The sequence below is a fragment of the Lucilia sericata genome, unplaced genomic scaffold, assembly GCF_015586225.1.
Source record: "Lucilia sericata isolate MDLA Ls3-8-SP2 unplaced genomic scaffold, ASM1558622v1 Contig000623F_arrow, whole genome shotgun sequence".
NCBI classification, from domain to species: domain Eukaryota; kingdom Metazoa; phylum Arthropoda; class Insecta; order Diptera; family Calliphoridae; genus Lucilia; species Lucilia sericata.
This window is the reverse complement of record NW_023994629.1, coordinates 117,261-143,379: the sequence shown is the minus strand read 5'-3', so window position 1 is coordinate 143,379 and position 26,119 is coordinate 117,261. Positions and strand designations below refer to the sequence as shown.

Genomic DNA, 26,119 nt, shown 5'->3' with positions numbered 1-26,119 from the left:
CACACAAATTACCTTTCCCTCCCACCGAAATATAAAACACAATTTAATACAATATCATCAGTTAGTATAATAGCTTTTTTATTTGAACTGTTTATCTTAAACATAATACAATTAATTCTTACAACCTACTTATATAGTTAATTCCTAACACTACTTATTTTCTATAAAATAATCTGTCATATCGGTATACATATCCAGAAGGTAATATAAGTCCTTTAAATCTTCCTTGTTTTGAGATGATAGAGTTTCATAACAAATCCATCTTTTTCGCATAGTTGAAAGAACAGGATCAGAAGATAGAAGTAAACTATTAAAAATATCTTCATTCTGTGATTGCCTGGAGCATTTTCTTGAGCTGAATAGTTGAACATGCTTAAAATCTCGATTCCTCGCTTCCTGGGCTTCTTCTGTTAACTCTCCAAGTGGAAGAATATTCGATTCAATTATTATTTGACCATGACACAATACTTTGTGTACTGTTGGTGTTAGTTCCCTCCATGGATACAGAGATACAAGTAATTTAGAAATTTCAGATGTGTATTCCCCAAATCGATTTTCATTAATTTTATGTTTACTATTCAGTGCCATTAAAATAGTTTTAACTCTTCGAAGCAACTCCTTGTCGATTCCAGTTATTTTTGAAGTAATTTCAAAATCACGAAAAAACCTTCTCGACGTATTACCGTCATTTGTACTACCGCAACTTGAAAGTGGTTTGTCGATGTTTAATCCCATCTGAACTTTAAATTCTTCTTGGATTCTGCTTTTTTCCGCAGTTCTCAGTTCTTTCAATTCTTCATTATTTTTTGTTGATTTAGTAGGATAGTTTGTTTTTTTTTTTCCTGGATCGCCTTGTATGATGGTAATATATTGTGTCCTTTTTCATGCAGAGCTTTCCTTAATATTTGGTACTTATTTCGACTGAGACCCAGTTCCAACATAAGCGCTATTGCTTCCTCTTCAGTAAAATTTGATTATGATGTTGGAGTTGGTATACTTTCCACAATTCGCTTAAGTCGTTTTGGTGATGCATTAGGAAGAATAGTTGCAATATGTACGACATCCATATGTTGGTTTTCCTTTTTCAGCATTTCGTTAAATGTATCAGCAATTTCCTCATTTGAGATTGAAAAAAGTTTTTGTGTGACCCTCTTTTTTTTACCTTGAACATAAGTCTTCGTATGACTTGCAAGGCGCTCCTATTGATGTGTTGTAAGTTGAGATTTCCGCAGTAGTTTCCATCCAACTACAAAATTTTAATCGAAATTTCTTTTGATTTCCATCCACAGACTTACTTTTTACATCAAAAAGTTTTAAATTTTTGATATGCCTGTTTTGTCTACTTTTCTACTATATGTAGTTTTTATATAATTTGAAATGTCTTCAATTCTTTCTGGCCCTTTTGAAGATATATTCCATAAAACGGAACACAACTCTTCGTACTTTAATGTAATCTTCATTGTAGATTTATTAAATATGGTACTTAAAATCTGAGAAGTTTACTTATATACCAATTCTTGTCATTTCCGATACAGGTATTCCAAAGTAAAAAATTACGAATTGTCTACCTATTAACATTTAGGACTATATTACTATAACCTGTAATTCAGTCATTGATATTTCTTATTAGTGAATGAATCGAAATTATCATTACCTGTATATTTTTACCTACATGATCATAAACGAAACAGAACGAAATGATCTGTCGAAAAAATTTAGGTAAAAAATAGTTATACATTTTTGAAAATTTAAGCATAATAGGACCTTTCAATTATAAGGATAAGCAAACAAATAGAAAATAGGCAAATATAAGATTTAAATATGTGCTGTCATACTTAATACTAAAATATGAAAAAGATGAAATTAAAGGACACAGGTTTAAATGAACATATTTTTGAATGTAATTGAGATATTGGCTTGAAATTTTTTGTAAAGGGTCGAGAATTTCCATATCTAACTAAAAAATGATATTAAGGGATAAATATGGACTAAATTGTTGTAGCTATCTGCGATCCTATTAAAATTTTGATATAAATCATAGTTTTAGAAATTAAACAAATATGTAATATATGACAAAATCTTTATTTATGAACAAAACTCAATGAAATTTTCAACGCTTGTTAAATTTGTCATTTCAAATAAGAATATGCAAAAAAAAAAATTGAAAAGGTCAAAGGGTATCCCGCAATTCCCAAAAATAGGAATGAAAATCCCAAAAATGGGATTTTTTACTTTTTTGCCCATAGGGTCCACATTTCTTTCAGGGCTGGGAAAATACTTTTGGAGTAAATAGAAAACATATTGAGGTTTCCAAAACTGCTTTCAGTTTTCTGATCCCAGCTTTGGGATTTTAGAACATGTCGCCCAAAGTTGAAGTTTTGATAAAAAATAGGTCATATTCGGAAGGACGTGGTGGCAACATTTTCAAAAAATAGGACAAGTTTTTTACGCCAAAGCGTTCTGCGTAAAGATACCTTTTAGAAAACTATAAAATTGTTATATGTTCTTAATAAAAATTTTATTTTATTAATAAAAGAGTTAAGACACATTTTTGGCAAAAAAACGCCAAAAATCTAAAATTTTTTGAATTTTTAAATTAAAAAACGTATATTTTTGGATCTGTAAACAATATTGATCTGAAATTTTTTGTATATTATTGGAAATTTTGTTGTCTAACTAACAAGAAAAAATTGAGTCCATTTGGTCCAAAATTACGCCCGGTATTCAAAAAAAGGCGGACCAAGGTATGGTAAATTTTGTATCACTAAATTTTTAAATGCCTATAACTCGGATATTATAAGAGATAAGTAGTATGTCCAAGCATATTTTTTCAAGATCTCGTCGAGCGCTTTCACAAAATATAAAAATCTTTGTGAAATCTTGGGTGAAAAACAAAAAAATGGCACGAGCCGCCACAGCGCCGTCCCTGGGGCATCTGCAGGGTTCATCTTCAAAACTTAAACTCGAATACTCCTTGGCTACGCTCACGCCAAATTTTATCCCGATCGGATCAGCCGTTTAGAAATGCCAGATTTATTTCCAAAAAATTTCCATTCTGCCCCACTGTGCAGTGTTATCAATACTAGTTTTTTAAACGATAAAAATGAATTGGTGTCATGAAATCCAAAGTAATCTGTTTTATGTCCAGTTTAAAATTTAATGCTTTATTGAATAAAAAATATAACATTGGTTTTCATGAGACTAATGTATTTTTGGCAGTTTTCAAGTTCTACAAAGAAAATAATTTTTTTCAAAATTGTAAAATAGGCTAAAAAATTAAAAAAAATTAAAAAAAAAATTAAATTTGATTTTTTTAGATATAGTTTTGAAAAGAAAATTAAAAATGTACAAAAATGAAAAAAAGTGAAAAACTTCAAAATATGCACTAAAAGAGTAAAATATGCTCTAAAAACTCGAAAATAAGCCTTAAATATGCTACAAAAGTCAAATCATGCTAAATTATGCTCTTATGGGTAAAATATGCAAAAATATGCTCTAACAAATCGATGCCAAAATTCTTAAATTAGTCTGAAACGTGTAAATATCTTATCCATGAGTCCATACGACGCACCACAAAAAACATGCATTTGCATATTTTGGTTTCCCTGATCATTAGATTTGTCAAAAGCTTTTTATACTATTGACCAAAATTTTTTTATTCGGAAATTACAAAATTCATTTTAATTTTCTTCGACAGCTTGTAAACTTGTATTCTCATTCTTATCGGAACGGGCCCAATACGTGGACTGTAATAAACATTTGAGCAATATTAAAAATGTTATAAGTGGAGTTCCTCAGGGTTCCATTCTTAGTCCCAACCTGTTCATGGTATTTCTTAATGATTTTATCAAAACTTTAACTGTTCCAGAATCACAAATTTTCATTTATGCTGATGATGTTTATATTTTGTTCAAACACGATAAGTATTTCAATGATATACTACAGTCGAATAAAAATTTTAAGCTGAATAGGGCTCAAGCATGGTTTAATATTAACCAGAGTACGAAAACAAACTAAACGAAACGTTTTCAATTGTTTTGTTTTGAGTAAAACAGAAACACAACCAAAACAACAAAATCGACTTTCTCATTTGGCTTTGTATTGTTTTTGCCTTTGAGCACATCATGTTCATTAACTCAAATGTACGCAGCTAGAAAAGAAAACAATGGGAACAAAAGTTTTGAGCGAAACATTTTCGCAAACGTTTGTGCTGGTCCACACACGGAAACTTTTGTTGAGAAACTTTTTCTTAATTCTCTTTTAAAGTTTCCTTAATGTCTACACATAGAAACTTTTGTTTCAGAAACTACGTGTTAATTGCATTGATTTGTTTTTGTACGAATAAGAAGAATAACAAAACAAAACGAGTTTCCGAGTACGAGAAACTCCGTACCGCGAGAGAGATGAATGATATTACTTTCTCACTCACGCAAAATCAAGTCTCCCCAAAATTGTTTCTTAGTGTGGACCGGCAGTTTTCGCTCTTTCTCACTTAAAAAGCATTTGTTTTAGTTTTGCTCATGTACAAAACGATTTAAAAATTTTTAAAAGTTTTGTACATTATGGAAACGTATGCGAAATGTTTCGTTTGTTTTCATACATATTAAAAATTATCTGATATTAAAAATTACGAAAGTTAATATTAATAAATCTAGAGCAATAATTTCAATGATTGTGTGGATATAAAAATGAGAGGCGACTCTATTATAGCAGTGGACAGCATGAAATGTTTGGGTGTCACTTTAGACAAATATTTACTATTCGATAAGCCTATAAATACAATATTGGCCAAAATTACTTTCATGTTGAAGAGATTATATAATATTGGTAGGTATTTGCCTATTAATCTTAAAGTTATATTAGATCACACAATAATGCCACACATCTTGTATTGTTTAGAAGTTTTTTAAGGATATTCGATAAGCGAACACTTAAAATTGAATTTTTAAAAACAAAATATAAAATTTTGTAATGCGATTTTCATGAATACAAAACTTGTTTATGTCAAAATTTATCGTTTTTTTTAAGCCAGTAATTAGCGCTAAAGTAAATTTCTCAAGGGAACCTTATAAGTATGGGCGTAGGATCAATTATGGACCGATCCTTACAAATTTGATAGTGAGATATTGGCTTTTATAAAACATATTTATGTCGAGTTTCATTATTATATTCGTATCTTTAAGACAGTAATTAGAGTAGTGTTCTGTAGGGGACCTTATATGGGGGGTAGGGTGAGTAACCGACCCATTCTGCATGAAAATAGGTAGGAAGATTACGTTCCTATAAAAGTTGCTTATGTCGAATTTCCTCCCTATAGTCTTATTTTTAAGCCAGTAATGAGCGTTAAAATCATTTCTTGAAGGGGACCTTAAGTGGGCGGTAGGTTGAATTATGGAGCAATTTTAAAAAAAATTATAGAGATATTTTAGCTAGTATGAAACCTATTTTTTGTCAAATTTCATAGTCGGTGAGTTACCGACCCATTCCGTATTAAATACGGTAGGAAGATTACGTCTCTATAAAAGTCGAATTTCTCCGCTGTACTCGTATTTTTTAGTCAGTAGTGAGGGTTTAAATCATTTTTTGATAGGGACCTTATGTGGGGGTAAGTTCAATTATGGACCGATCCACATAAAATTTGGTAAAGACATTTTGATGCATATACAACTTAATTATGTCGAATTTCATCGCTGTGCTCGTATTTTTAAGTTAGTAATGAACGTTAAAGACATTATCTGAAGGGGACCTTATATGGGGGGTAGGGTCAATTATGGACCGATCCCGATAAAATTTGTTAAAGATATTTTAGCTTATATAAAACTTATTTATGTCAAATTTTATCGCTGTACTCGTATTTTTAAGCCAGAAATGAGCGTTGAAGTCGTTTTCTGAAGGGGACCTTATATGGGGCCAGGGTCAATTATGGACCGATCCTCATAAAATTTGGTAGAGAGATTTTGACTTACATAAACGTTTTTGTAAGCCGTTAATGAGTATTAATGTCATTTTCTGAAGGGGACCTTATATGGGGGGTAGGGTCAATTATGAACCGATCGCCTTAAAATTTGGTAGAGAGATTTTGTTGCATATTAAACTTATTTATGTAAAATTTCATCGCTATACTCGTATTTTCAAAACAGTTGTGACTGTTAAAGCAGTTTTTAGGGGGGCCACTTGTATGGGAGCTATGCGAAAACGTGGACCGATATTGCCTTTTGCAATACCAAACAAACCTTACCTATAAGGAATATTTGTGGAAAATCTTAACTATCTAGCTCGATTCCAATGTGTTACAAACGGAGTGACAAAATCAATCAATCAAAAAATTTGGGGTATTTTTTTTTGATGGTGGGTATAAAAAGATCATCCTAAATCGCCTAATTGAAGTGTCTGGTTTATAAGTTCAAAGAACTCTATATTCCAATGTATTATTTTATTATGAATTCTTTATCTGTACTTTCTCGATTATAGGTAAAACCACACAATACGAAAATAACTCACTTGTTCTCAATATAATTGGATCTTCGCTCCAGAAAGACCTGAGTCATACTCGGCCAAAGACATCTGTTTTTTTTTTCCAGAAAATAACTGTCGGCCACAATCGAACTGTTGCTTAATATGGAAATAAATAAATTAAATTGTTTTATTACGTAATTAATTGTTTACACGTTTTAGTATACTATCGACCAATTTTTCATTTCGAATCCTCTCTCATGCCAAAACTCGTCCGAATTTGTTCGATTTAATCGGTATTGTCCCAACCGCATCTTCACGATTCACTACAAATTCTTGAGCTCGGACATTGAACTGTTAACTACATTAATAAGAAATTTTTTTTAAACCACATTCTTTACAATTTTTGACTTCCGTAGGTTAGTAATCCGTAGCTCCCATACAAGGTCCCCTCCCGAAAATCACTCAAGCGCATTTACCAAATGATGATATTCATACAAAAATTTGGCACAAGTACTGCCTTTATATACAGAAATGATACTGAAAATTTCTTTCACGATCGGTTCATATTTGATCATAGCTTTGTATTTAATTTTAAACATTTTAATTATAATTGAAGTCCTTAATATAAAAATATAAGTTTTACTTTGTTTTCTATGACTATAACGATCGTTTTTTCATCGTTTAATTTATCACATAGTTCCTGACAGCTGATTCAGGGGTCCTACATTCAAAATTTCTTAAATAAAATGAACAGATAGTGAAAGAAATTACTTTTCATTGTCAAATTTTATATAAAAAAAGTTTTAGATCCACTTATAGATAATGGTAATCCACCGATTTTTGGTCAAAATTTTGAGCAAAATTTTAATTTTTTGTAACTCAACCCAATTCATGAGGTCAAAATGTGACTTCAATATCAAATATCTTGACAAACTGGTAAAATAATATTACATAAAGTTAAATTTAACACAAAAAGTTCAAAAAATTGAAAAAATTTTAAAATTCATATTGATTTTAAGGTAGGTTATTTTGAACTTCTCGTGTTAAATCAGTCTTAGCTTTAAATAATTTTTCCTGTTTGTCAAAATACTGTGATATTTAAGTCACTTTTAAACCTAATAAAAAACAAAGTAAAAAGTATATATTTATGTAAAGAACTTCATTAATAATTAAAAATTTCAAAATTAAATAAAAAATCCATTCAAAAAATCTTACCTTATGTCTCCTATGCAATACTATGAACCGTTTCTATTATTTTTTCCAATGCCAATTTCTTTGAATATCAATCAAATGCGATGAAGCAAGAAAATCTATAAATAATATGAGTTAAATACCTTTTATTTGAGGTCGTTTCTATATATTTTCCACCACTGTATATAGAAATGATACTGTAATGTTTTCATGATCGGTCTATATTTGGTCTTAGCTCCCATACAATGTCCCCTCCCGAAAATCACTTAAATGCACATAACTCATTACCAAATAATGATATCTATACAAAATTTGCCACAAATATTACTTTTGTAGACAAACATTTAATTTTAAAATGGTTACACGATCGGTCCATATTTGGTCATAGCTCCCCTGGAAGATCTCCATCAGAAAATCACTTAAACACACATAACTCATTACCAAATAATGATATCCATTCAAAAGTTGGCACAAATATTAATTTAGTTTACAAAAATTGTATTTAAAAAAAATTCACGATCGGCCCATATTTGGCCATAACTCCCATATAAGGTCCCCTCCCAAATATCACTTAAATTCACATTACTCATTACCAAACAATGATATCCGTACAAAATTTTACACAGGCATTACTTTTGTATACAAAATGTTATTTTAAATTTTTTTATATATACCATTACCGTGTTTCCTGAACATCCTAGAATTCAAATTCTCGCCAAAAGACACTGTCACCAATTTTGAATGACTCAGGAAAATAGTGATGAATTTTGAAGACGCATCATACCGACTTTATAAACTTATCATCCCGATTTTTTAAATAAGAGCGCTAATCCAGTCGACGAATTTTTTTTCAACAGAATGATTAATTAAAGTCCCGACCTCAATACGTAATATTATTTATATATATTTTAGATTCATCTTTTGACATTGTAGATAATTACGCCTATCCTATACTGTTTGCAAAAAATTTTTATTTGCTCAAAAGAAAGCTTGTACAATTTCCCTTATAGATAGTTGGATATCTATCAAAAAAATATTTTTTAAATCATTGTCATTTTTTCTTATTTTTCAAAATGGACCTTATTTTGCTTTTTTTTTTTTTTGCTTAAAGAAGAAAAGAATAAAGCTTTCCCTAAAAGCTTCGTGGTTACTAAGTGGGATATCTATCAAAAAAAATATTTTAACAGTTGGAAATAGTTAAGAAATATCTATATAAACTCCTTTGAACAATTTTTGCTAGGAGAAATAAGTGAAAACCCAGTAAATAATTTTTTCACACATGTCTGATGTCAGAAATTTTCTGAAATAATTCTTATACTTTATCAGAATTTTTAACGTATTTCTAAATTTCCTTCAGACATTTTACAGATTAATCGGCAAATTGTTTGTTAGACTTCTCTGCACATTTTCTGAAGTATAAAACGATTAACATCAGACTTGTCTGCACATTGTCGAAAGGGAATTTCAGTGTTACGACAATTATGAGACTAATCTGCACATTGGAGGAGGACAATTTGTTTTTTATTCCTATATTATTTTTTAGACATAAAGGAGAAGAGTCTGTACATTTTCTGAAGTAAAATATAAAATGGTTTAAGAATTATATCCGATAAATCTGCACATAATCTGAAGAGTTTTATAACTTCATCAGACAATTAAGCGAATAATATAAATTTCCTTTAGATATTTAACAGAATGATCTGCACATTTTCTGATATTTTTTGCTCGGTCGTTTTGTTCCCATTTTCAGTACTTTTGTAAGAAAACTTTGCGACAACTCTGCACATTATCTGAGGGATTTTTTTTTTAAATAAAAATCATGCACAAACCTGTTTATATTTTGTAATTCGTCAACTGTACTTTAAAAGGGAATTTAATTTTAATTTTCTTTTATTTTCTCAGTTGGTCTTTGGAAATCAAGTAAACAACATCTGCATATGTGATGATTATTGTTTATATTTTTTTTAAACTTTGTTAATACACAAAAATTAGCAAAAAAAATTACATAATTTTAAATATATGTTATAATGAACTCCATTTTCGTATATAATATGTAAGTAGTATGGTTTAATTTTATTAATTAAAAAAAAAATTAAGTTTCTATTATTTATTTATGCACTCTTAAGAAGTCCTGAATAATGGAAGTTTATAAATTATTATTAAAATTAATAAAATTTAACCGTAATAAATTATATATATGAAAATAGTTTTCATCAGACGTTGATCAGAATAGTCAGGCTAATCGGAAACTTGTGCAGACTGTCGGTACGAAAAATTGTTTAGTAGGAAGTTACACTCATTTGAAAAAAACCCTGTATGACCAAAATATCCAACTTTGGCCACCTCTAACTCCAGCAGTTCTCGACCGATAGAGCAGAAAATTTGTGCCTGGCCTACTATCCAGTATTAATAACTTTGGTGCAAATTTCACCCAAAACGATCTTTTGAGTTGTTTCACTTGACACGAAATTGCCCATGTACAAAAAAATGCTTAAAGTGTATTTATTAACTTGTTTTACAGTAGAAAATAATAATTTAGTTTTGTTTTATACAATTTTTAATTTAATGACGCCAAATTGCGTATTTCGAATACTATGCAGTGTGAACGTATTAATCTTTTTGCTTGAAAAAAGTACAAGCTCAGTTTTTTCGGATTTACGGCAAGTCCTTCCCTTAGGTATATTTTACGTTAACGCTAATAGTAAAATGGTATCTCGCAGACAATTATGTTTGGCGTTTATGACGCCTTTAGAAAGATAAAGCGTTCTCAAGCGGTAACAATTCTAACATTTAACATTTATAGGACAACAAATATGTTTCTCATAAAAATGACTAGTATTGCATAAATATATATGTATCTATATATATTTTTTTTATTTATAGACCGATCGGTCATGGGCTGAACGAAATGGTGGGGCAACCGCTGGCGATCCGGCTGTGTCTGGTCCTTCAACAATAGTTGGTGGAGGGTTGGGAGCGGATGCTTGGAATGGAAATACGCCGGTATCAAGTCCCCGAAGAGAATTTAGCAATCATCCCAGAAATATGGAAAATTGGCGACGTAGCCGTAATGAAGATGGATCAGGTGGTGAGGCATCATCTGCTGCTACATTTTCTGCTGATGGTGGATGGAGAATGAACACATCTGGATTTCAAAATTCTCATACACGTTGGGGCAGATCCACGAGTTGGAGAGATGATGAACTAGCAAATAACAATGAAAACTCAGGAATGGTTGGTAGTAGTGGTGCTACTATTGCCGGAGCTGGAGGTATAATGATGATGCGTTCAAATTCAACCATATCAACAACACAAAGTGAACGTATAGGACAATCAAGTGTTTCGGGTAAACAAACAGGTGCACCTACGCGTTCAATGTCTGTTACATCTTCCGGAAGTAGAAACACGGTTAGTGGAAATATTTGGCCCAATAGCGCAACAGTTGGGCAAATGAACAATATTCAAGGTGATGGTAGTGGTAACGATGAAATGGGTTTGCCAGAATGGGCAATGGAAAATCCTTCAGATATTGGTGGTACTTTTGATGCAAGTGGCGCTTTTCATGGTGCGGTCGATGATGACGTACATGCAGGAAATATCCCCGAAGAACAAAATGAGAATGATTTGTCTGAACAAACTAACGAGGAAAAAAAGTCATCAGATGTAGATGTTCAAGAAAAGATATCAAAAACTTCGGATGACAATTCCAATATATCTACAAAGTCCCATAATTCATCGTCAGTGAAAGAAACTGAAAACTATCAAGATTCCTCATCTCCCTCGCCCACACCACCTATTCCGGTTAACCAGGAAAGCAGTGAAAATTCAGGTGTTAATGAAAAATCAAAACAAAACCCCAGCAATAACACACGGAATCAGGTTTCTCCAGTAGATGTTGCACAGGAAAGTATTTTTCAGAAAAGTATTGAAAATCATTCTGAAAATGAGTATAACACTAAAGAATCAGACAACAACGTAACTAATACGAACGCGGGAGATTATGCAGAACGCATGATGAAAGTTACCGATGACATGATAGAGAAATTAATAATGGATGATGAAGATACTAAAGACGATCATATGAAAACGTCGATGTTGTCGGGCGGCAATAAAAGAAATTCCCAACCAGTTTTTATATCAGCGCTGCAACAACCGCAAAACTCAAGTCATCCAACAACAGTTTCCCCAGCGTTGGGAAGTGGGTCAGGACCAAGTTGTCCACCTAATATGTCTTTATACAATATGGGTGGTATTATGGTTGATCACGCTCACAACATTGCTGCATTACATCAGTTACAACAACAACAAATGGCAGCCGTAGCAGCCGCGGCCATTGGCTTACAACCTACTCCACCCCCACCACATCCTATGACTTCCTCAGCTCCTACAGATTTGTGGTTGTATCGGGATCCTCAAGCTAAAGTCCAAGGACCATTTTCCGCTTTGGAAATGACAGAATGGTATCGCGCCGGTTACTTTAATGAAAACCTTTTTGTACGACGAGTTTGTGATGTACGATTCAGACCTTTGGGTGAATTAATTAAAATTTGCAATGGCCAAATGCCTTTTAGTCATAGCCATTTGATACCAATTGATTTGAACACAACACCTTTGACGCCACCTTTAGCCCCTGTAATATCCGCACAACCCTCTACACAAGCGGCTGATTTTGTTATTAAAACATTAAATGAACAGCAACAGCATGAAAAGCTTAAAGGTAGTGTAACTGCTGCTGCTGATTCCTTAAGCAATGCCCTAAAGAGTTTAATTAATTCTGTAGATATTTCACAAGTTTTAAATATGCATTTCCAAACACTTCAGGACCGTTTTATACATAATCAGGAAATTGAAATAGCTAATGAATTATCAAAAAATGAGTGTTTCCGTCGATTAAGTCCTGCTGAACAAGACGCTGTTGTCAGACAAAAATTGCAAATGATGGTGTTGCCAGAGTATCTTACAAATTTAACAGGTTTAAGTAATTCATTGGCGGCTTTAAACCCAACTGCTGGTACGCAGTTGTATGACACTATTGCCGAGTGTACCAAGAAAGAGCAATTATTTAGCAATCATCAGGGCCAGCCACAATCACAGACTCAGGTTCAGCAACAACAGCAGCAGCAAAGGTCTAACCACCATGCATCATCCGGTACGCCATATATAAATGCTGAGGATTTCATTATGAAGACTAAAAATTCGGGACATGACCTGAACAGTAATGATTTGTTGAATGAATTTAATCTGAGAATGTTTCTAAACAACGGCTCCGATTCGGGTGCAGGCGGCAGCGGTGGGGTAGCAGCTTCTAATTCGCATGGTCATGAATTTTTAAGTGATCAACAGTTGTTTGGGGCAGGTGCAACACCCACACAAAATCCTCCAAATAATGCAACGCAAAGTCCAATGATGCAAATGTGGATGAATTCATTAGCGTCCAATCAGACAAATCATCTTCCAAACCAACATCCTTTGATGGGCAGTCCTCAGCAAGCTGCCGGTGTAAATAACCAGTGGCTTAATGGACCATTAGTAGGAATACCAACAATAAATTTATCACGGGAACAGCACGGTGGCGGTAACATTATGGGTTCACCGAAACCTACACCAGCTTCAATGTGGGATGTAGCCACCCTAGAGCAACAAGTTCAAGTTCAGCAACAACAACAACATGAACAACAACAATTACAACAACAAATGCAGCAGCAATCATTTGAACATCAGCGTCATGTAAAGGATGCCGGTAAACACCTTCAAGACCAACAGCAGCAAAATATTGATAATAATATAAACAAACAACAGCAACGCTCAGAAGATAATAAACAGGAGCAGCAACAAATGTCAACAATCGAACTACAAAAATCACTTGATGCTGTGACAAAGGTTTCTTCCTCAAATGATAATAATGGTAAACAAGAACCACATCAACGCCAAGCACCATTGCAACCATCAGTTAATGAAAAAACTCAGTCACACGTAAACAACAATAATAAGCGAAATTCCACTAACAATAACAACAATGTTCTGAAATCGGGTAACAAACCTAAAAATGAAAATGTTGATCAGATTTCAAAAAAAACTGAGGAAGAGCGCCGTCGTGAAATAAATGAAGAAAAACGTCGTCAAAAGGAGGAACGCAAACGTATGCAGATGGAAGAAGAGAAACGTCGTCTTATGCAAGCTGAAGAAGAAAAACGCCGCCAAATGCAGGAAGAAGAGAAGAGGCAGCAACAAATACAAGCTCAAAGACGTAAGGCATTAATGAGCAGTAATAATTCTTCAGGCAATAATAACGCAAACAATAGTAAGTATTATTCTTTTAATCAATTAATCTTACTTGCAATTTTTTTTTTACAAAGTAATAATTAACAAAAATAACATTTATAACATATACATATGATGGTGGATAAAAATTTCCCTTAATCCGCATAGGCAACGCTCTTCCTACCTTTAGATTTATAGTCTTAGAATACCGTTAACGGCTAGTAGCCACAATAGAGGCTATATAAGACCCCATGTTTCATCCTCCTGGTAACTTCCTCCTAAAGCAATGATCTTCTGGGTATGAGTTTAATTCTGCTGTTAAGCAAATATACAATCGACTTCACGAGAAATGTCTAATCATCTAATCCTTATATTATTGAAAGTTCCCTCTACATCCAAAACGCGGAATGAGTGTAGTCCATATTATTCAAGCCGTGATCAGTGCAACCTCATTCAGCGCACTCTCAACCATTTTACCCTTAAAGAAGGCATGTTTAAACTTCTGAGAACGGTTTGAATTCCCAAAATATTGCACGAAATTCTACCGAAATATCAGTAGATTGTCGTTATCTTAGATGGACCCGAAACTTTTTCGGCTCGAAATCTTATCATAAATTAATTTTATAGATAATTTATCAATTTTAAGTTATGAACATCATTGTTTCTTAATTTTATTTAAGAAATTTTCAAAGTGGGACCTCCGATTCAGCTATCTGGTGTTATGCTACTAAATAAAGTGTTGAAGAACCCAACATTAACATAAAATGAAATATTTTATTTATTAGCTGTCATATTTATTACCAAAATTTAAGATAACTTAAATTTAGCTATGACTACTGCGGTCTTAAGCTAAGATTAGTTTATACATGAAAATATTGAAATTAATGTGTAAATGGCCAAGCATGTGTCATATGATTATACGCCAGGGCTGTTTAAGTCACAATAGACGTTGATACACACTGATGATTATGAGAGCATTAGTTGGTTTTAGAATGTATTTGGGGAAAGTGTCCCACAGTTGTGAAAAGCTAAGCAGTAGATTTCCCTTTTCTACATAGCTGAGTATGACTTTGTGACGGTGCTTGTAACAGTGTGAAGAAAATCGGTTTGTTTTTTGTATACATAGCTGTAGGTAATTTTGTGCCGGTTGAGAGTATCGTGTTTGTGAGTGGTGGGTTAGAAGACAAGGCAAGGTAGTTTAGAGAGAGTGGTTTTCATAGATCAATTTTACATACGCTGATGAATCTGATGAGTTGTTTGTAGAAAGAGATTTGTTTTAATTTGGATACATCAAGAAGACTGACATACATACAAAAAAGAGGGAACTGTTGGCGTTGTGTGGCATATTTTGGACATACAAAGATTAGGTGGTTGTCAACTTCGAGTATGTCGCATGTATCACATAAATCAGTTGGCGTAGATCCAATCATCTTGAGATATGGTTTGTTGTACGTGTGACCAGTTAGAAGCCGGTTAATCATTTGACTTCGAAGGATGAGAGATTTGAACTTGTGACGATTACATTTATAATTTTTACTTCGCGCGGTTGAAGGTTAGATTTCTTGAACCAGTGATTCTTTGGCAAGTTTGGGAAGAGCTCCAAAGAGTCCGCGTCTTTCTCACCAGCTAATTATTTGTATTCTTCGTTCCACTGGGATGATAATATGCTGCAAACCTTACAACAGACATCTTTTATAGAGAATTGGAGAAGCCATTGAATATAATGTGGTTAACGGCCTTGTCCAAGGGGTGAAGTTCTCCTGTTGTCGTGGTTTCTAAAGAGAAGATTGTTCCCACACGGGATGTTACAGACTCCGCAAGCAGTGCTATCCGCATTAATTGAGGCATCCGTTGCAACAATTACAAATCCTTGATTTTGGTATTGTTCTATCCTTTCTCCATAAAGAGCTTTCATAACATTGCCAGAAGTAATGCTTTTCGACTGCGACAGGACATTTGTAATGATAAAGAGTTTATCTGAGGGCATTACTGAGAAGCCGGTGGGAGTGTTGTCGAATATGTTTTGAAATGTACGATAGATCTTTCTGATGGGTTGCCAACAATATGACGATATAAGGTGGAGTTGAACATCTTTGACATAGTTGTATTAAAAGGGTTTAACAACATAGTTGCAATATTAACAAGTAAGAAAGTATAGTCGGGCGAGGCCGACCATATGATACCCTACACCAGTTATGAATATTAAATGTGATTTATTTTTCATAATAAAGCATTTATCTTCAATATTCCCTTGTTCCGATACATTTAAGCAATTTATGGATGAAAAACTAATTTTCTGAAAGAGGCTTTATATGGGGGCTAGGGGCAAATATGGACCAAGCCCGATAAAATTTTGTGAATATATTTATATTTACATAATATTATATTGTGCTGAATTTCATCGCGATATTTGTGTTTATAAGTTAATTTGGGACATTCAAGTAATTTTCTGAAGGGGACTTTGTATGGGAGCTAGGGTCAAATGGGGCCCGATCTTTATGAAATTTGGCAGGGTCATCAAGACTTCTATAAAACTTAGTTGTGCCGTATTTTATCGATATATCTTTATATTTAACATAATTATGAGCTCAGAAGCCCTTTTCGGGGGTTTCTGTTCTATGGGGGCTAGGTGAAATAATGGACCGATTTTAACCATTTTCAATAGGCTTCGTCCTTGGGTCATAGCTTAATCGACTCAGAAAACGATTCTAAGCCGATTGGTATACTTTAAGGTGGGTCTAGGACGAATATTTTTGTATGTTACAAACATCAGCACAAATCCAATATACCCTCCCCACTTTAAATAAACCAATAATATATAGCAATACTCCTCCTTAAGAAAATTTAAATCTATGAAAGAAATAATAATTAAAATAATAGATACTTAATTTTCTTTTAACAAAAAAAAAGATGATTAATATCAACGAAATCTCTCAGGCGAATAACGACATCCGAAATTTCACCTGATAACGATAACTATGAATAATCATTACTTAGATCATTTTGAGAATTTGGTTTGAATTTGTGGAAAAACTGGGTTTAATCTGATTTAAGTGACGCCTACAGTCACCCATTTCAGTGCTAACTTAATATGGCATTCTGCCCATTGGATGTTTTATGATTCCTAGAATCCACTGCATAATAGCAAATGTAAACTTGTTGGTTTTGTTGGAATGTTGTGGCATAGTTGTGTTGTGAGGTTTTCTTCTTATCCAATAGTTAAGACCAAACTGTACCTACCTCTTATTAACTCTATAGGGGATGTACACCAAGAGTTTTACGAAGATTTTGAAAAGAAGCAGACGTTAGTTGCGGTTCATTATCGCTGACAATGGTGTCAGGGATACCTAACATTGAAAATATAGTTGACAAGGCTGTAAATGTATCCTCTGATGTTGTACTTGACATTGACGAAACGTAGGGAAATTTTGAAAACGAATCGACACATATAAGCCGCATGCAATTAAATATGGGTCCCGCAAAGTCGATCAAGATTTATTTGGTGCAGGCCAACTTTGGTATTCTTTTGGTGGAAATTGGTTTTCAATTTTACAAATTTCATACTTTGAAGCTAATTGTTTTATATCCTCGTCCATGATGCACCACCAAATATGCAGCCTGGCGAGTTGCTTAATTTTCACTACACACCAGTAATCAAGTAAAAACTCCAAAGTTTTTTGTTTTAAAGTGTCTGGTATAACAACACGAATAAATTCGGTTTGCAGGCAAACAAGATCGTTATATATTGTTAATGAGTTCTTTCGGTTAAAAAATGGATTGAGGTGAGAATATTCAGAAGTAAGATGATCCGGCCAGACTTTTCCCATAAAATTACGTACTTCACGGAGTATTTTATCTTTTGAAGCATGTGCTCGAATTTGTTCTGTATTTATTGGAAATTTTTCGAAATATATTGAAACATGCTTCCTCCTTATCAAAATTGTCATCGCCTTCAAAAGGTTAACGCGATAGAGCGTCAGCATTGCCGTGCTCTGTGGATCTACGATATTTAATTTCAAATTGGTATACCATAAGGGTAATGGTCCAACGCTGCAATCTGTGAGCTGTCATCGTGGGTAAATGCTTATTTGTATTAAAAATGCTTACCAAAGGCTTGTGATCCGTTAGCAGGATATACATTCGTCCATAGAAGAGGTGTTGGTGAAAACTCTTTACTCCAAATACTATTGCAAGTTCTTCTTTCTCAATTTAAATATACTTAACTTGGTGCTGATCTAGAGTTTTTGAGGCGAAAGCAATTGACCTTTCAAATACATCGAGATAAAGGTGTGATATGACCGCGCCTATACCAAAGGTGCAGCATCGGTAGCGAGAACTTAGGACAATGTATCCTGAAAATGCGATAATTGTGTTGCATTTACAATGTGTTTTTCAGTTGATTAAAAGCCTGTTGTTAAGCTGTGCCTCACTTGAAAGGAACGCCTTCCCTTTTTAACAAATTCGAAAAGTTTTGCACGAAACTGTGGTAATAATATACTTTACTCATGAAAGCTTCCAATTCTTTGATATCACTAGGGGGTTTTAAATTTTTAGCTGCACGTACACCGGATTCATCTGGCAAAATTCCGTTGGAACTAATCTGACAGCCCAGATATGTTAAGCTATGTATACACGGTTGTCAGATCTACCAACGTTGGCAGAAAAGTGTTCAGAAAATATCTAACAACCGTGTGAACTTACAATTTTTGTCTTGCAACGTTGTAAGAAAAAGTGTTGTCAGTATATTGTAAAACAACAATATTGTCAGGCATCTAACAACCGTGTAAACACATTACGTCGCCATTGCCAGATAATTGTCTGACAATTTTTATTGTCAGATGTGCTAATTTTATGCATCTGACAATGGAATCATGGAATGGAATCATATTTTCTATTGCCAACACGGTGCATTAAAAGAACATTTGCAGTTAAAATTTAGATCTGGCAGATAAATTTATTGTCTCACAATTGCCTGGCAATGAAATTGAAAGATTTTCTTGCAATCGTCTAAACTGACAATTTATCTGTTGCTAATAATTTTTTGTTGTCAGTACATTGCCAGCACATTGACAGATCTAACAACGTTGGTTGATCTGACAACCGTGTATACATAGCTTTATATTATTATTATATTATCTTCTAATAATTGGCATTTTTCTTGCTTACATTTAATACCATTAGATTTTAAAATCAGATTTTTTCAAGGAGTTCAAAATATATTATAATATCATCCAGGTAATTTCCACAACCTTCTATACTAGTAAGAAGTATTTTTGAAAAATTGCTGGCGCAATTGCAACTTCATACCGTAAACTTTGATATTGAAACAGACCGGCTGGGGTAATAATTACCATTATTTTCTTTGATTCTTCATCTAATTGCATCTGTAGATATGCATCTTTGAGGTCGATCTTTTCTACGATCGAATTTAGCATTGCGAATAATGTGCAGGAGTTGGCAAGGGATATTGTTCAATCTCAATCTGTGCATTAACATCTACCTTAATGTCTCCGCATATGCGTATTGAGTTGTTTGGCTTTTTTGCCAAAACAATGGTCGAAGCCCACTCACTAAATTTCACAGGTTTTAAAATACCTTCATTAATAAGCCTTTCAATTTCCAGCTTAAATTGTGGCATTTGAGCATATGGTATTTGTCTAGTTTTAAAACATTTGGGTTGGGCATCGGATTTTAGACGGATATCAGCTTTAAAATGTTTTATTTCCCCCAGAGCCGGTTCAAAAATATATTTGTATTTTGCAAGTAAATCATTAATTTGTTCACTAAATGTATCAGAAACAGCATAATAATATTAATTTGCAGAATTTCAAAACCAAATTTTCTAAACAGATCATAACCAAAAAGATTGTCACCAACTTCTGTATTCACAACAACAATAACAACGTTTTTCCGCTGTCCGCCGCACTTGACTGCTGTATGAATTTCACCCAACACTGGTATTTTTTTTTACCGAAGCCGTATAATATTCGTTTTGTTTGTATAAATTTTGGTCTGTTTAATTTTCTATACGTTTTCAAGGTTATAATAGAAATGGAAGCACCGGAATCCATTTGAAATTTTACAATTTCATTAAAAATCTCCAGTTGTATAAAACTTTTTGAGTCTTTATTTTTTACTACACCGGTTACATCAAAAATAGTTTCAATATCTCTTCTATTATAATTACTCTTGTTTCTTTTTCTTTTGTTGGTATTTATATTTACTGACATACATATGTACATATTTATGTCCCTTTTTACCACACTTGTTACAGGTCGCGTGCCTAAATTTGCAATTTTCTATTTTATGTGAGACAAAACAGCCCTAACAAGATTTAAACAAATCTTGTTTACGTTGTTTTTATGAGTTTGTAAATTGTGTTTGGTAACTGCGTTCACTTGTATCGATTCATCGTTTAATAACAGCTACTGTTTTTGTTGTTGACTCGAACGACTCTGCTATGAGTAGAACATCTACCAGAAACTTGCTGATGAAGATTTGATGAACCAAATAAATTTTTTAACAAGTCAAACGTTTCAGTTCCTATCCACGATAAAATAAATGATTTTTGTTTTGCTGGAGATGACACTCTGTACGCTAAAAAATTTTGTTTTAACTGCTGCAAGTATGATTTCCAATTTAGGCGATCCTTGTCAAAACTATGAAAAGCTGACACCATTTGCTTGTCCATATTTCCTGAAGAACTTGGTCCAGGAAAATTTTGCATGAACGACTGCATCCAAACTTGCTGTTGTTTTAGTAAATTCTGTGTGAATTCCTGCTGTTGCCTTAAAAGTTCTTGTCTTTTTATATATACATACAGTGTCTCACATAAATATTCGAATTTATTATTTTTTATTAATTACTGTGTTATTTTATGATGCTGCTTTAAAAATAATAATGGTATTTAAAATTTTTTAATGAAATTTTATTAATTTATATTATTTTTACAAAATACAAGAAAAAAGTAATAAAAACTCATTAATGGTTTCCAAGAAAATGGAAAAAACCCAAAAAGGGTCATTTCAGGTACTGCGCAAAAATATTCGAATTTTTTCTAAGAACTTTATTAGAATCCTTGAACACGTGTTTTATTGCCCATTAATTAACCCATTATGCAGGTAGTGGTTATATGGAATATTTAACATTATATTTTTTGGAAATTTGCATAATTATGTTGTAAATCCTTCCTGTGTAAGCGCTTAAAATGTTCAAAGAAAAAGAGTTGATCAATTCAAATTAAAAAATTAATTTATATCTGTATAATCAAGGCCGATCAATTAAATACATATAGGAAATGTTTGATAGATTCCCATCGACAATATATTTTGTCATTACACGCATGGAACAAAGAATTCCATCGAGTATTTGCCATTATCAAGTCATCCTAAACTGCTGTCAATACAGGACGACAGAGAAATACTGAGGAATTACCTAAGGAACCTTCATCTATCAGCTCCAAAAATTAACAACGAACTCAGGACGGTCCTGTGAATAAAAATTAGTGTCGAAATTGTGCGCAAAGTACTAGGGAGCAATAATTTGCATGGTCAAGTACCAAGGTGGAAACCGCTCATATCGAAGTTAATCGATGTTAAGTGTCTTGACTCCGCAAATAGACTCATAAGTAAGAATATTGGATTTTGGAAGGAGGTTATCTTCGACTATTAGAACAAATATAATATTTTTGGCTCAGATGGCCGTCAAATGATATGACGAAAGCTTGGAGATGCCTTGGAATTATCTAACTTAAAACCAACTGTAAAGCACCCAAGTTGCTCTGCCATATTTTGGGGTTCTGTGACCGTCCACGGTGTTGGACTGCTAAAATTTATTATTGTAATTATAGACTAGAAGGTCCACTTCTCAATTTTAGAGCAGAATTTGCATGCTAGTACCACCAAAATGGGGCTACAACCCATTCAATTTATTTTTCAACAGAAAAACGATCCAAAATACACGACCTGGTACGTGAAAATGTTGATCATTTACAACACTAAGTATCTTCTTTCACCAAATTTTCAATGAAGTTAATATCTGGACTTAAACTCCATTGAAAATATGTGGTTATATTTACAAGAAAAACTTTTAAATCACTCATTATCCTCTAAAACCACCATACGGTTGCTTTGCATGAAGAATGGGACAAAATAACGCCAGAACTATTCCATAAATTGGTAGAAACGGACCCACGACGCTTGGAAGTTGTTTTTAAAAATAAAGGCTACTATACAAAACATTAATTTAATTTTAATTATTTATTTTTACTTCATAGTGCTAATCTAAATATGATTTATACAAAAAATTCGAATACTTTTGTGAAGCTATTTTTTGCACTTTTTTTAAAAAAAGTTAAATTAGTTTAAGTAAATTATTTTTTTTTTTTTTTTAAATGTGGTATAAAATTTAAGGACTGTCTGGGCAACATAATAAATTTATTTATTTATTTTTCCCGCAAAATCTATTATAAAATGATGTCTGTTTTCATAATACATTAAATTCGAATACTTATGAGAGACACTGTATATATTTTTTTCACACACATACATACACATATGTACATATATACATGAACAAATTTTAAGCTCGGTTTTTTTTTTACTCGTCGCCAATTGTTAAGTTTGAAACGCATGCATTTAAGGATTTATTGGGACTGACTTTATTTATAAAAGAATTCATAAACTAAACTTCAATGACATCATCATCATCTTATAGCATTACAGCTCGGGGTGAGCTTTAGCCTAATCAGTTATTTTCCTCCATTCCTTTTGATACCAATTTGGACGTAAATATTTTCCTCTGCGCAAAATACGCTCTATGCGATCGCTTATCCCGTCTCGCATGCTGTTATCATTCCCCAGCTGGGAACCCAGGTATACAAAGCCCGTTACTCCCTCAAAGTTGTAGGTTCCAATTTGGATGTTCTGTGCTTGTCGTCTACCCTCATTCCCTGACATTTTCATATACTTGGTCTTGCATTTATTTATACTGAGGCCCACCTTCTTAGCCGAATCCTCTACTTTCCTGAACAGCTCTTCCATGTAGCGAGCATTTCGTGCTACATTCGCGACATCGTCTGCATATGCGATGGTCAGACCAGATCTATTAAGCAGGCTGCCTGTTCCTACATGGTCCTAAATTGCGTAATGTAGACCCAAGTTGAATACCACTGTTGACAGTGAGTCTCCTTGTTTCACTCCACTATTTATATGGAGGGGATCTGTTTCCCTTTGTTGAATTACGACCCTGGCAGTGGTGTTCGTCAATGTTGCACAAGTAAGTCTCGTCAGCTTTGAGGGTATACCCATTTCGGTGAATGCATGCGGGATTACCCTTCTATCTATGCTGTCAAAGGAATGCTCGAAATCAATGAAAAGCATATGAATGTCTATGCCATACTCGTAACATTTTTCACAGTTCAGTTTTAGAAGGAATAGTTGGTCAACAGTTAATTTGCCTGGTCGAAACCCTCCTTGATATTCTCCCAATATGTTGGATGCAGCTTCGGTTAGTCTCCCGGAGAGAATATTGGTAAAGATCCTGTAGCAAACGTCCAATAGCGTGATTCCTCTATAGTTCTCGCATGAACTTTTGTCGCCCTTCTTGTGGATTGGTACGATGAGACCGACGCCCCATGATTTGGGTAGCTGTTCCTGGTTCCATATATTAAGTATCAGTTCCAGTCATCGCCCATTGCCTGGATGAGTTCAGTTGTAATTCCATCTTCCCCGTATGCTTTGTTAGTCTTCATTCTCTTAATCATTCTCAAGATATCGTTGCCATCTGGTAGTGGTATTTCCTCTTCTTCATCATGGATTATGAAGTAAGGATTTTCGTCGACAGGCCCATTTTCATATAATTCGCTGCAATGCTCTCTCCACCGTTGTAGGATATCACCAACTTCCGTAAGGGTTGTACCGTTCTTGGATTTACAGTCGCCAATCCTGGGTTGGAAACCTTTTGTCTCCTTTTTTAGTTTCCTGTAGAATTGTCTACTATCAGGTTGGAAAAATCCCTGTTAATGCATTCGATTTTTGCCCGTAGGGCCTGTTCCTCCTTTCCTCTGCACAATTTGTTGGCACTTATTCTCCTTTGGTGATAGACATTTCTGTTATGATTCGTGTCCTGTTGCATCATGATCGCACGAGCCTCATTCTTCAGTCTGATTGCCTCCATACATTCCTCATCAAACTATTCCTCGATTGTCTGCTGTTGCCGATACAGGTTGCAGCTGCTGTCGTTATTGCCGTTTGTAATCGTTTCCAGTCCTCATCAATATTCAGAGTCTCTGGAGTATTCAATAAATTCGTCGATAAATTGGTGCGAAAGTTGGATGCGATATTCGAGTCCTTAAATCTTTCTATGTCCCATTTTCGTCCCTTCATGCCATGCTTATTGGCGAAGGTGGAGATTCTCTGCACTAGTCGCACTTTTACCAGGTAATGGTCGCTATCAATATTCGCACTCCTGCACGTATGAACGTCTATGATCGAGGTCATCCTTCGTTTGGATATTAGAACGTGATCAATCTGGTTCGTGCTGATCGTTCCCGGTATTCTCCATGTCTCCAAGTCATTGTAAAAGCTGTCCTTGATCGAGTCATCACTTTCCTCTGTCGGGGCGTACGCTGATATGAGTGAGATGTTGCTAAATTTTCCCTTAATTCGAAGTATGCACATTCTGTCGTTAAACGGCGTGTATCCAAGTACCAAGTTCAGACGTTCTCCTGATACTAAGAAACCTGCTGATGTCAGGTTCGTTCCACTGTAGAATAAACTAGTCGTCGGGTCGACTATGGAAACAGGCCGCCTCTAACATGAGAAACAGACGCCTACCAATGCACCGCTTATTATAAGACAGACGTTGATTGGATTTTGTGGATTAGCTTGTTTTGGTCCGCGGGTGGTATTTGATTTCCCTCCTACCTTACATATCTGTAGGGCATTCCCCTATCCGCCACCTGAGGACGCGTCTGATGGGAGACAAGCAACTCCACACGGACTTCAATGACATAGTTGTATTAAAAGGGTTTAACAACATAGTTGCAATATTAATTAATAAAGTACATTTTAAATAAGCCAATATTATATAACAAACTATAGTAGCTCTTTGAAGGACAAATATTGGTTTCTGTATTTGGGAGGTAGGATTAGAGAAAGCGCGTAGATTTTGAAAACATGAGACGAAGGGTTTAAACCGAGACACCTGCGAAGCAAATGATGTTGAAATGTAACAATTTTCTTATCCAGGTATATTGGTGTATGAGCCATATTCCGTTTTCGAGAAGACAACAGATTTAGTGATGTTGATAGCAATATCAGAGCGTAGACCACCTTTAACTGGAGTGACCATTTTGACAGCTCTAGCCGCAAAGGATGACTCTGACATTACCTTATCAAAGTGATACCTCATCGAGAGACTGTTCTTGATGACTCGACCCAAAAATGTATACATTTAACATCTTTGATGGATGTGTTATTTAAGAGAACTATATAAAAACTATACTAATTGAAAGTTTTTTGTAGCAGTAGATAGAATCGGAAAGCATTTTCCGAGCTTTTCTTGAAATTGAACGACTTTTGAGCGGCAGCTTTGAGACGGTATAGTTTTTCAATTTATTTGTCCCACCATCCTTTGGGAATTCTTTTGCTGTTACTCTTTATCTTAAATGTTGAGTCTTCTAAGATCTTTTTGACAGATTTATCGATCGAATCGAAGTCTGGGGTAGGCTGATTTCGGCAAAATTATTTAAAACTTTTATTTTTGATAAGAAGATTGTATCCCGTAGAGAAGCTTCGTCAATTTCGATATGAATTGGAAAATGGTGGCTACCTCCAATTGTAGTGTGTGAAACGTGCCAGCAATTATTCAGATTAGTATACGAGTACGAAAGATCCAAGACGGAGCCATGACATTGAGGGTCAGTCAAAAATCTTTTGAAAGTGTTATTCCCATCATTAATGACGCTTCCATGACAGCCTGAAGAACTCTACCAAAATATCACCGTAGGCAATAGATCTGGCATTAAAAAATTGTCAGCGATATTTGGTAAATAAGTAGTTAATTAGATTACAAGATTTTTATTTTGAGTATTGAATATTTCACTAAGTACACAGATGTCGATATCAAACCTGTTTAGATAGTGTTCTAAAAGTTTTTATTTAGAGAGAGACTTTGGATATTGTATTGCGAAAGCCTTACCATTTATGTA

At 34.0% G+C, this 26,119-nt stretch overlaps 1 protein-coding gene across 5 annotated transcripts in view; it reads left to right on the top strand.

The window, feature by feature from the left end:
• LOC119606795 (GIGYF family protein CG11148) overlaps nt 1-26,119 on the top strand; it is a 118,269-nt gene that overhangs the window by 60,114 nt on the left and 32,036 nt on the right. For all 5 annotated transcript variants that reach the window (XM_037960387.1, XM_037960390.1, XM_037960389.1 and 2 more), the window contains one exon: nt 10,531-13,948. In XM_037960387.1, the coding sequence (XP_037816315.1) occupies nt 10,531-13,948 (3,418 nt within the window). The remainder of the gene's footprint in view (nt 1-10,530; nt 13,949-26,119) is intronic.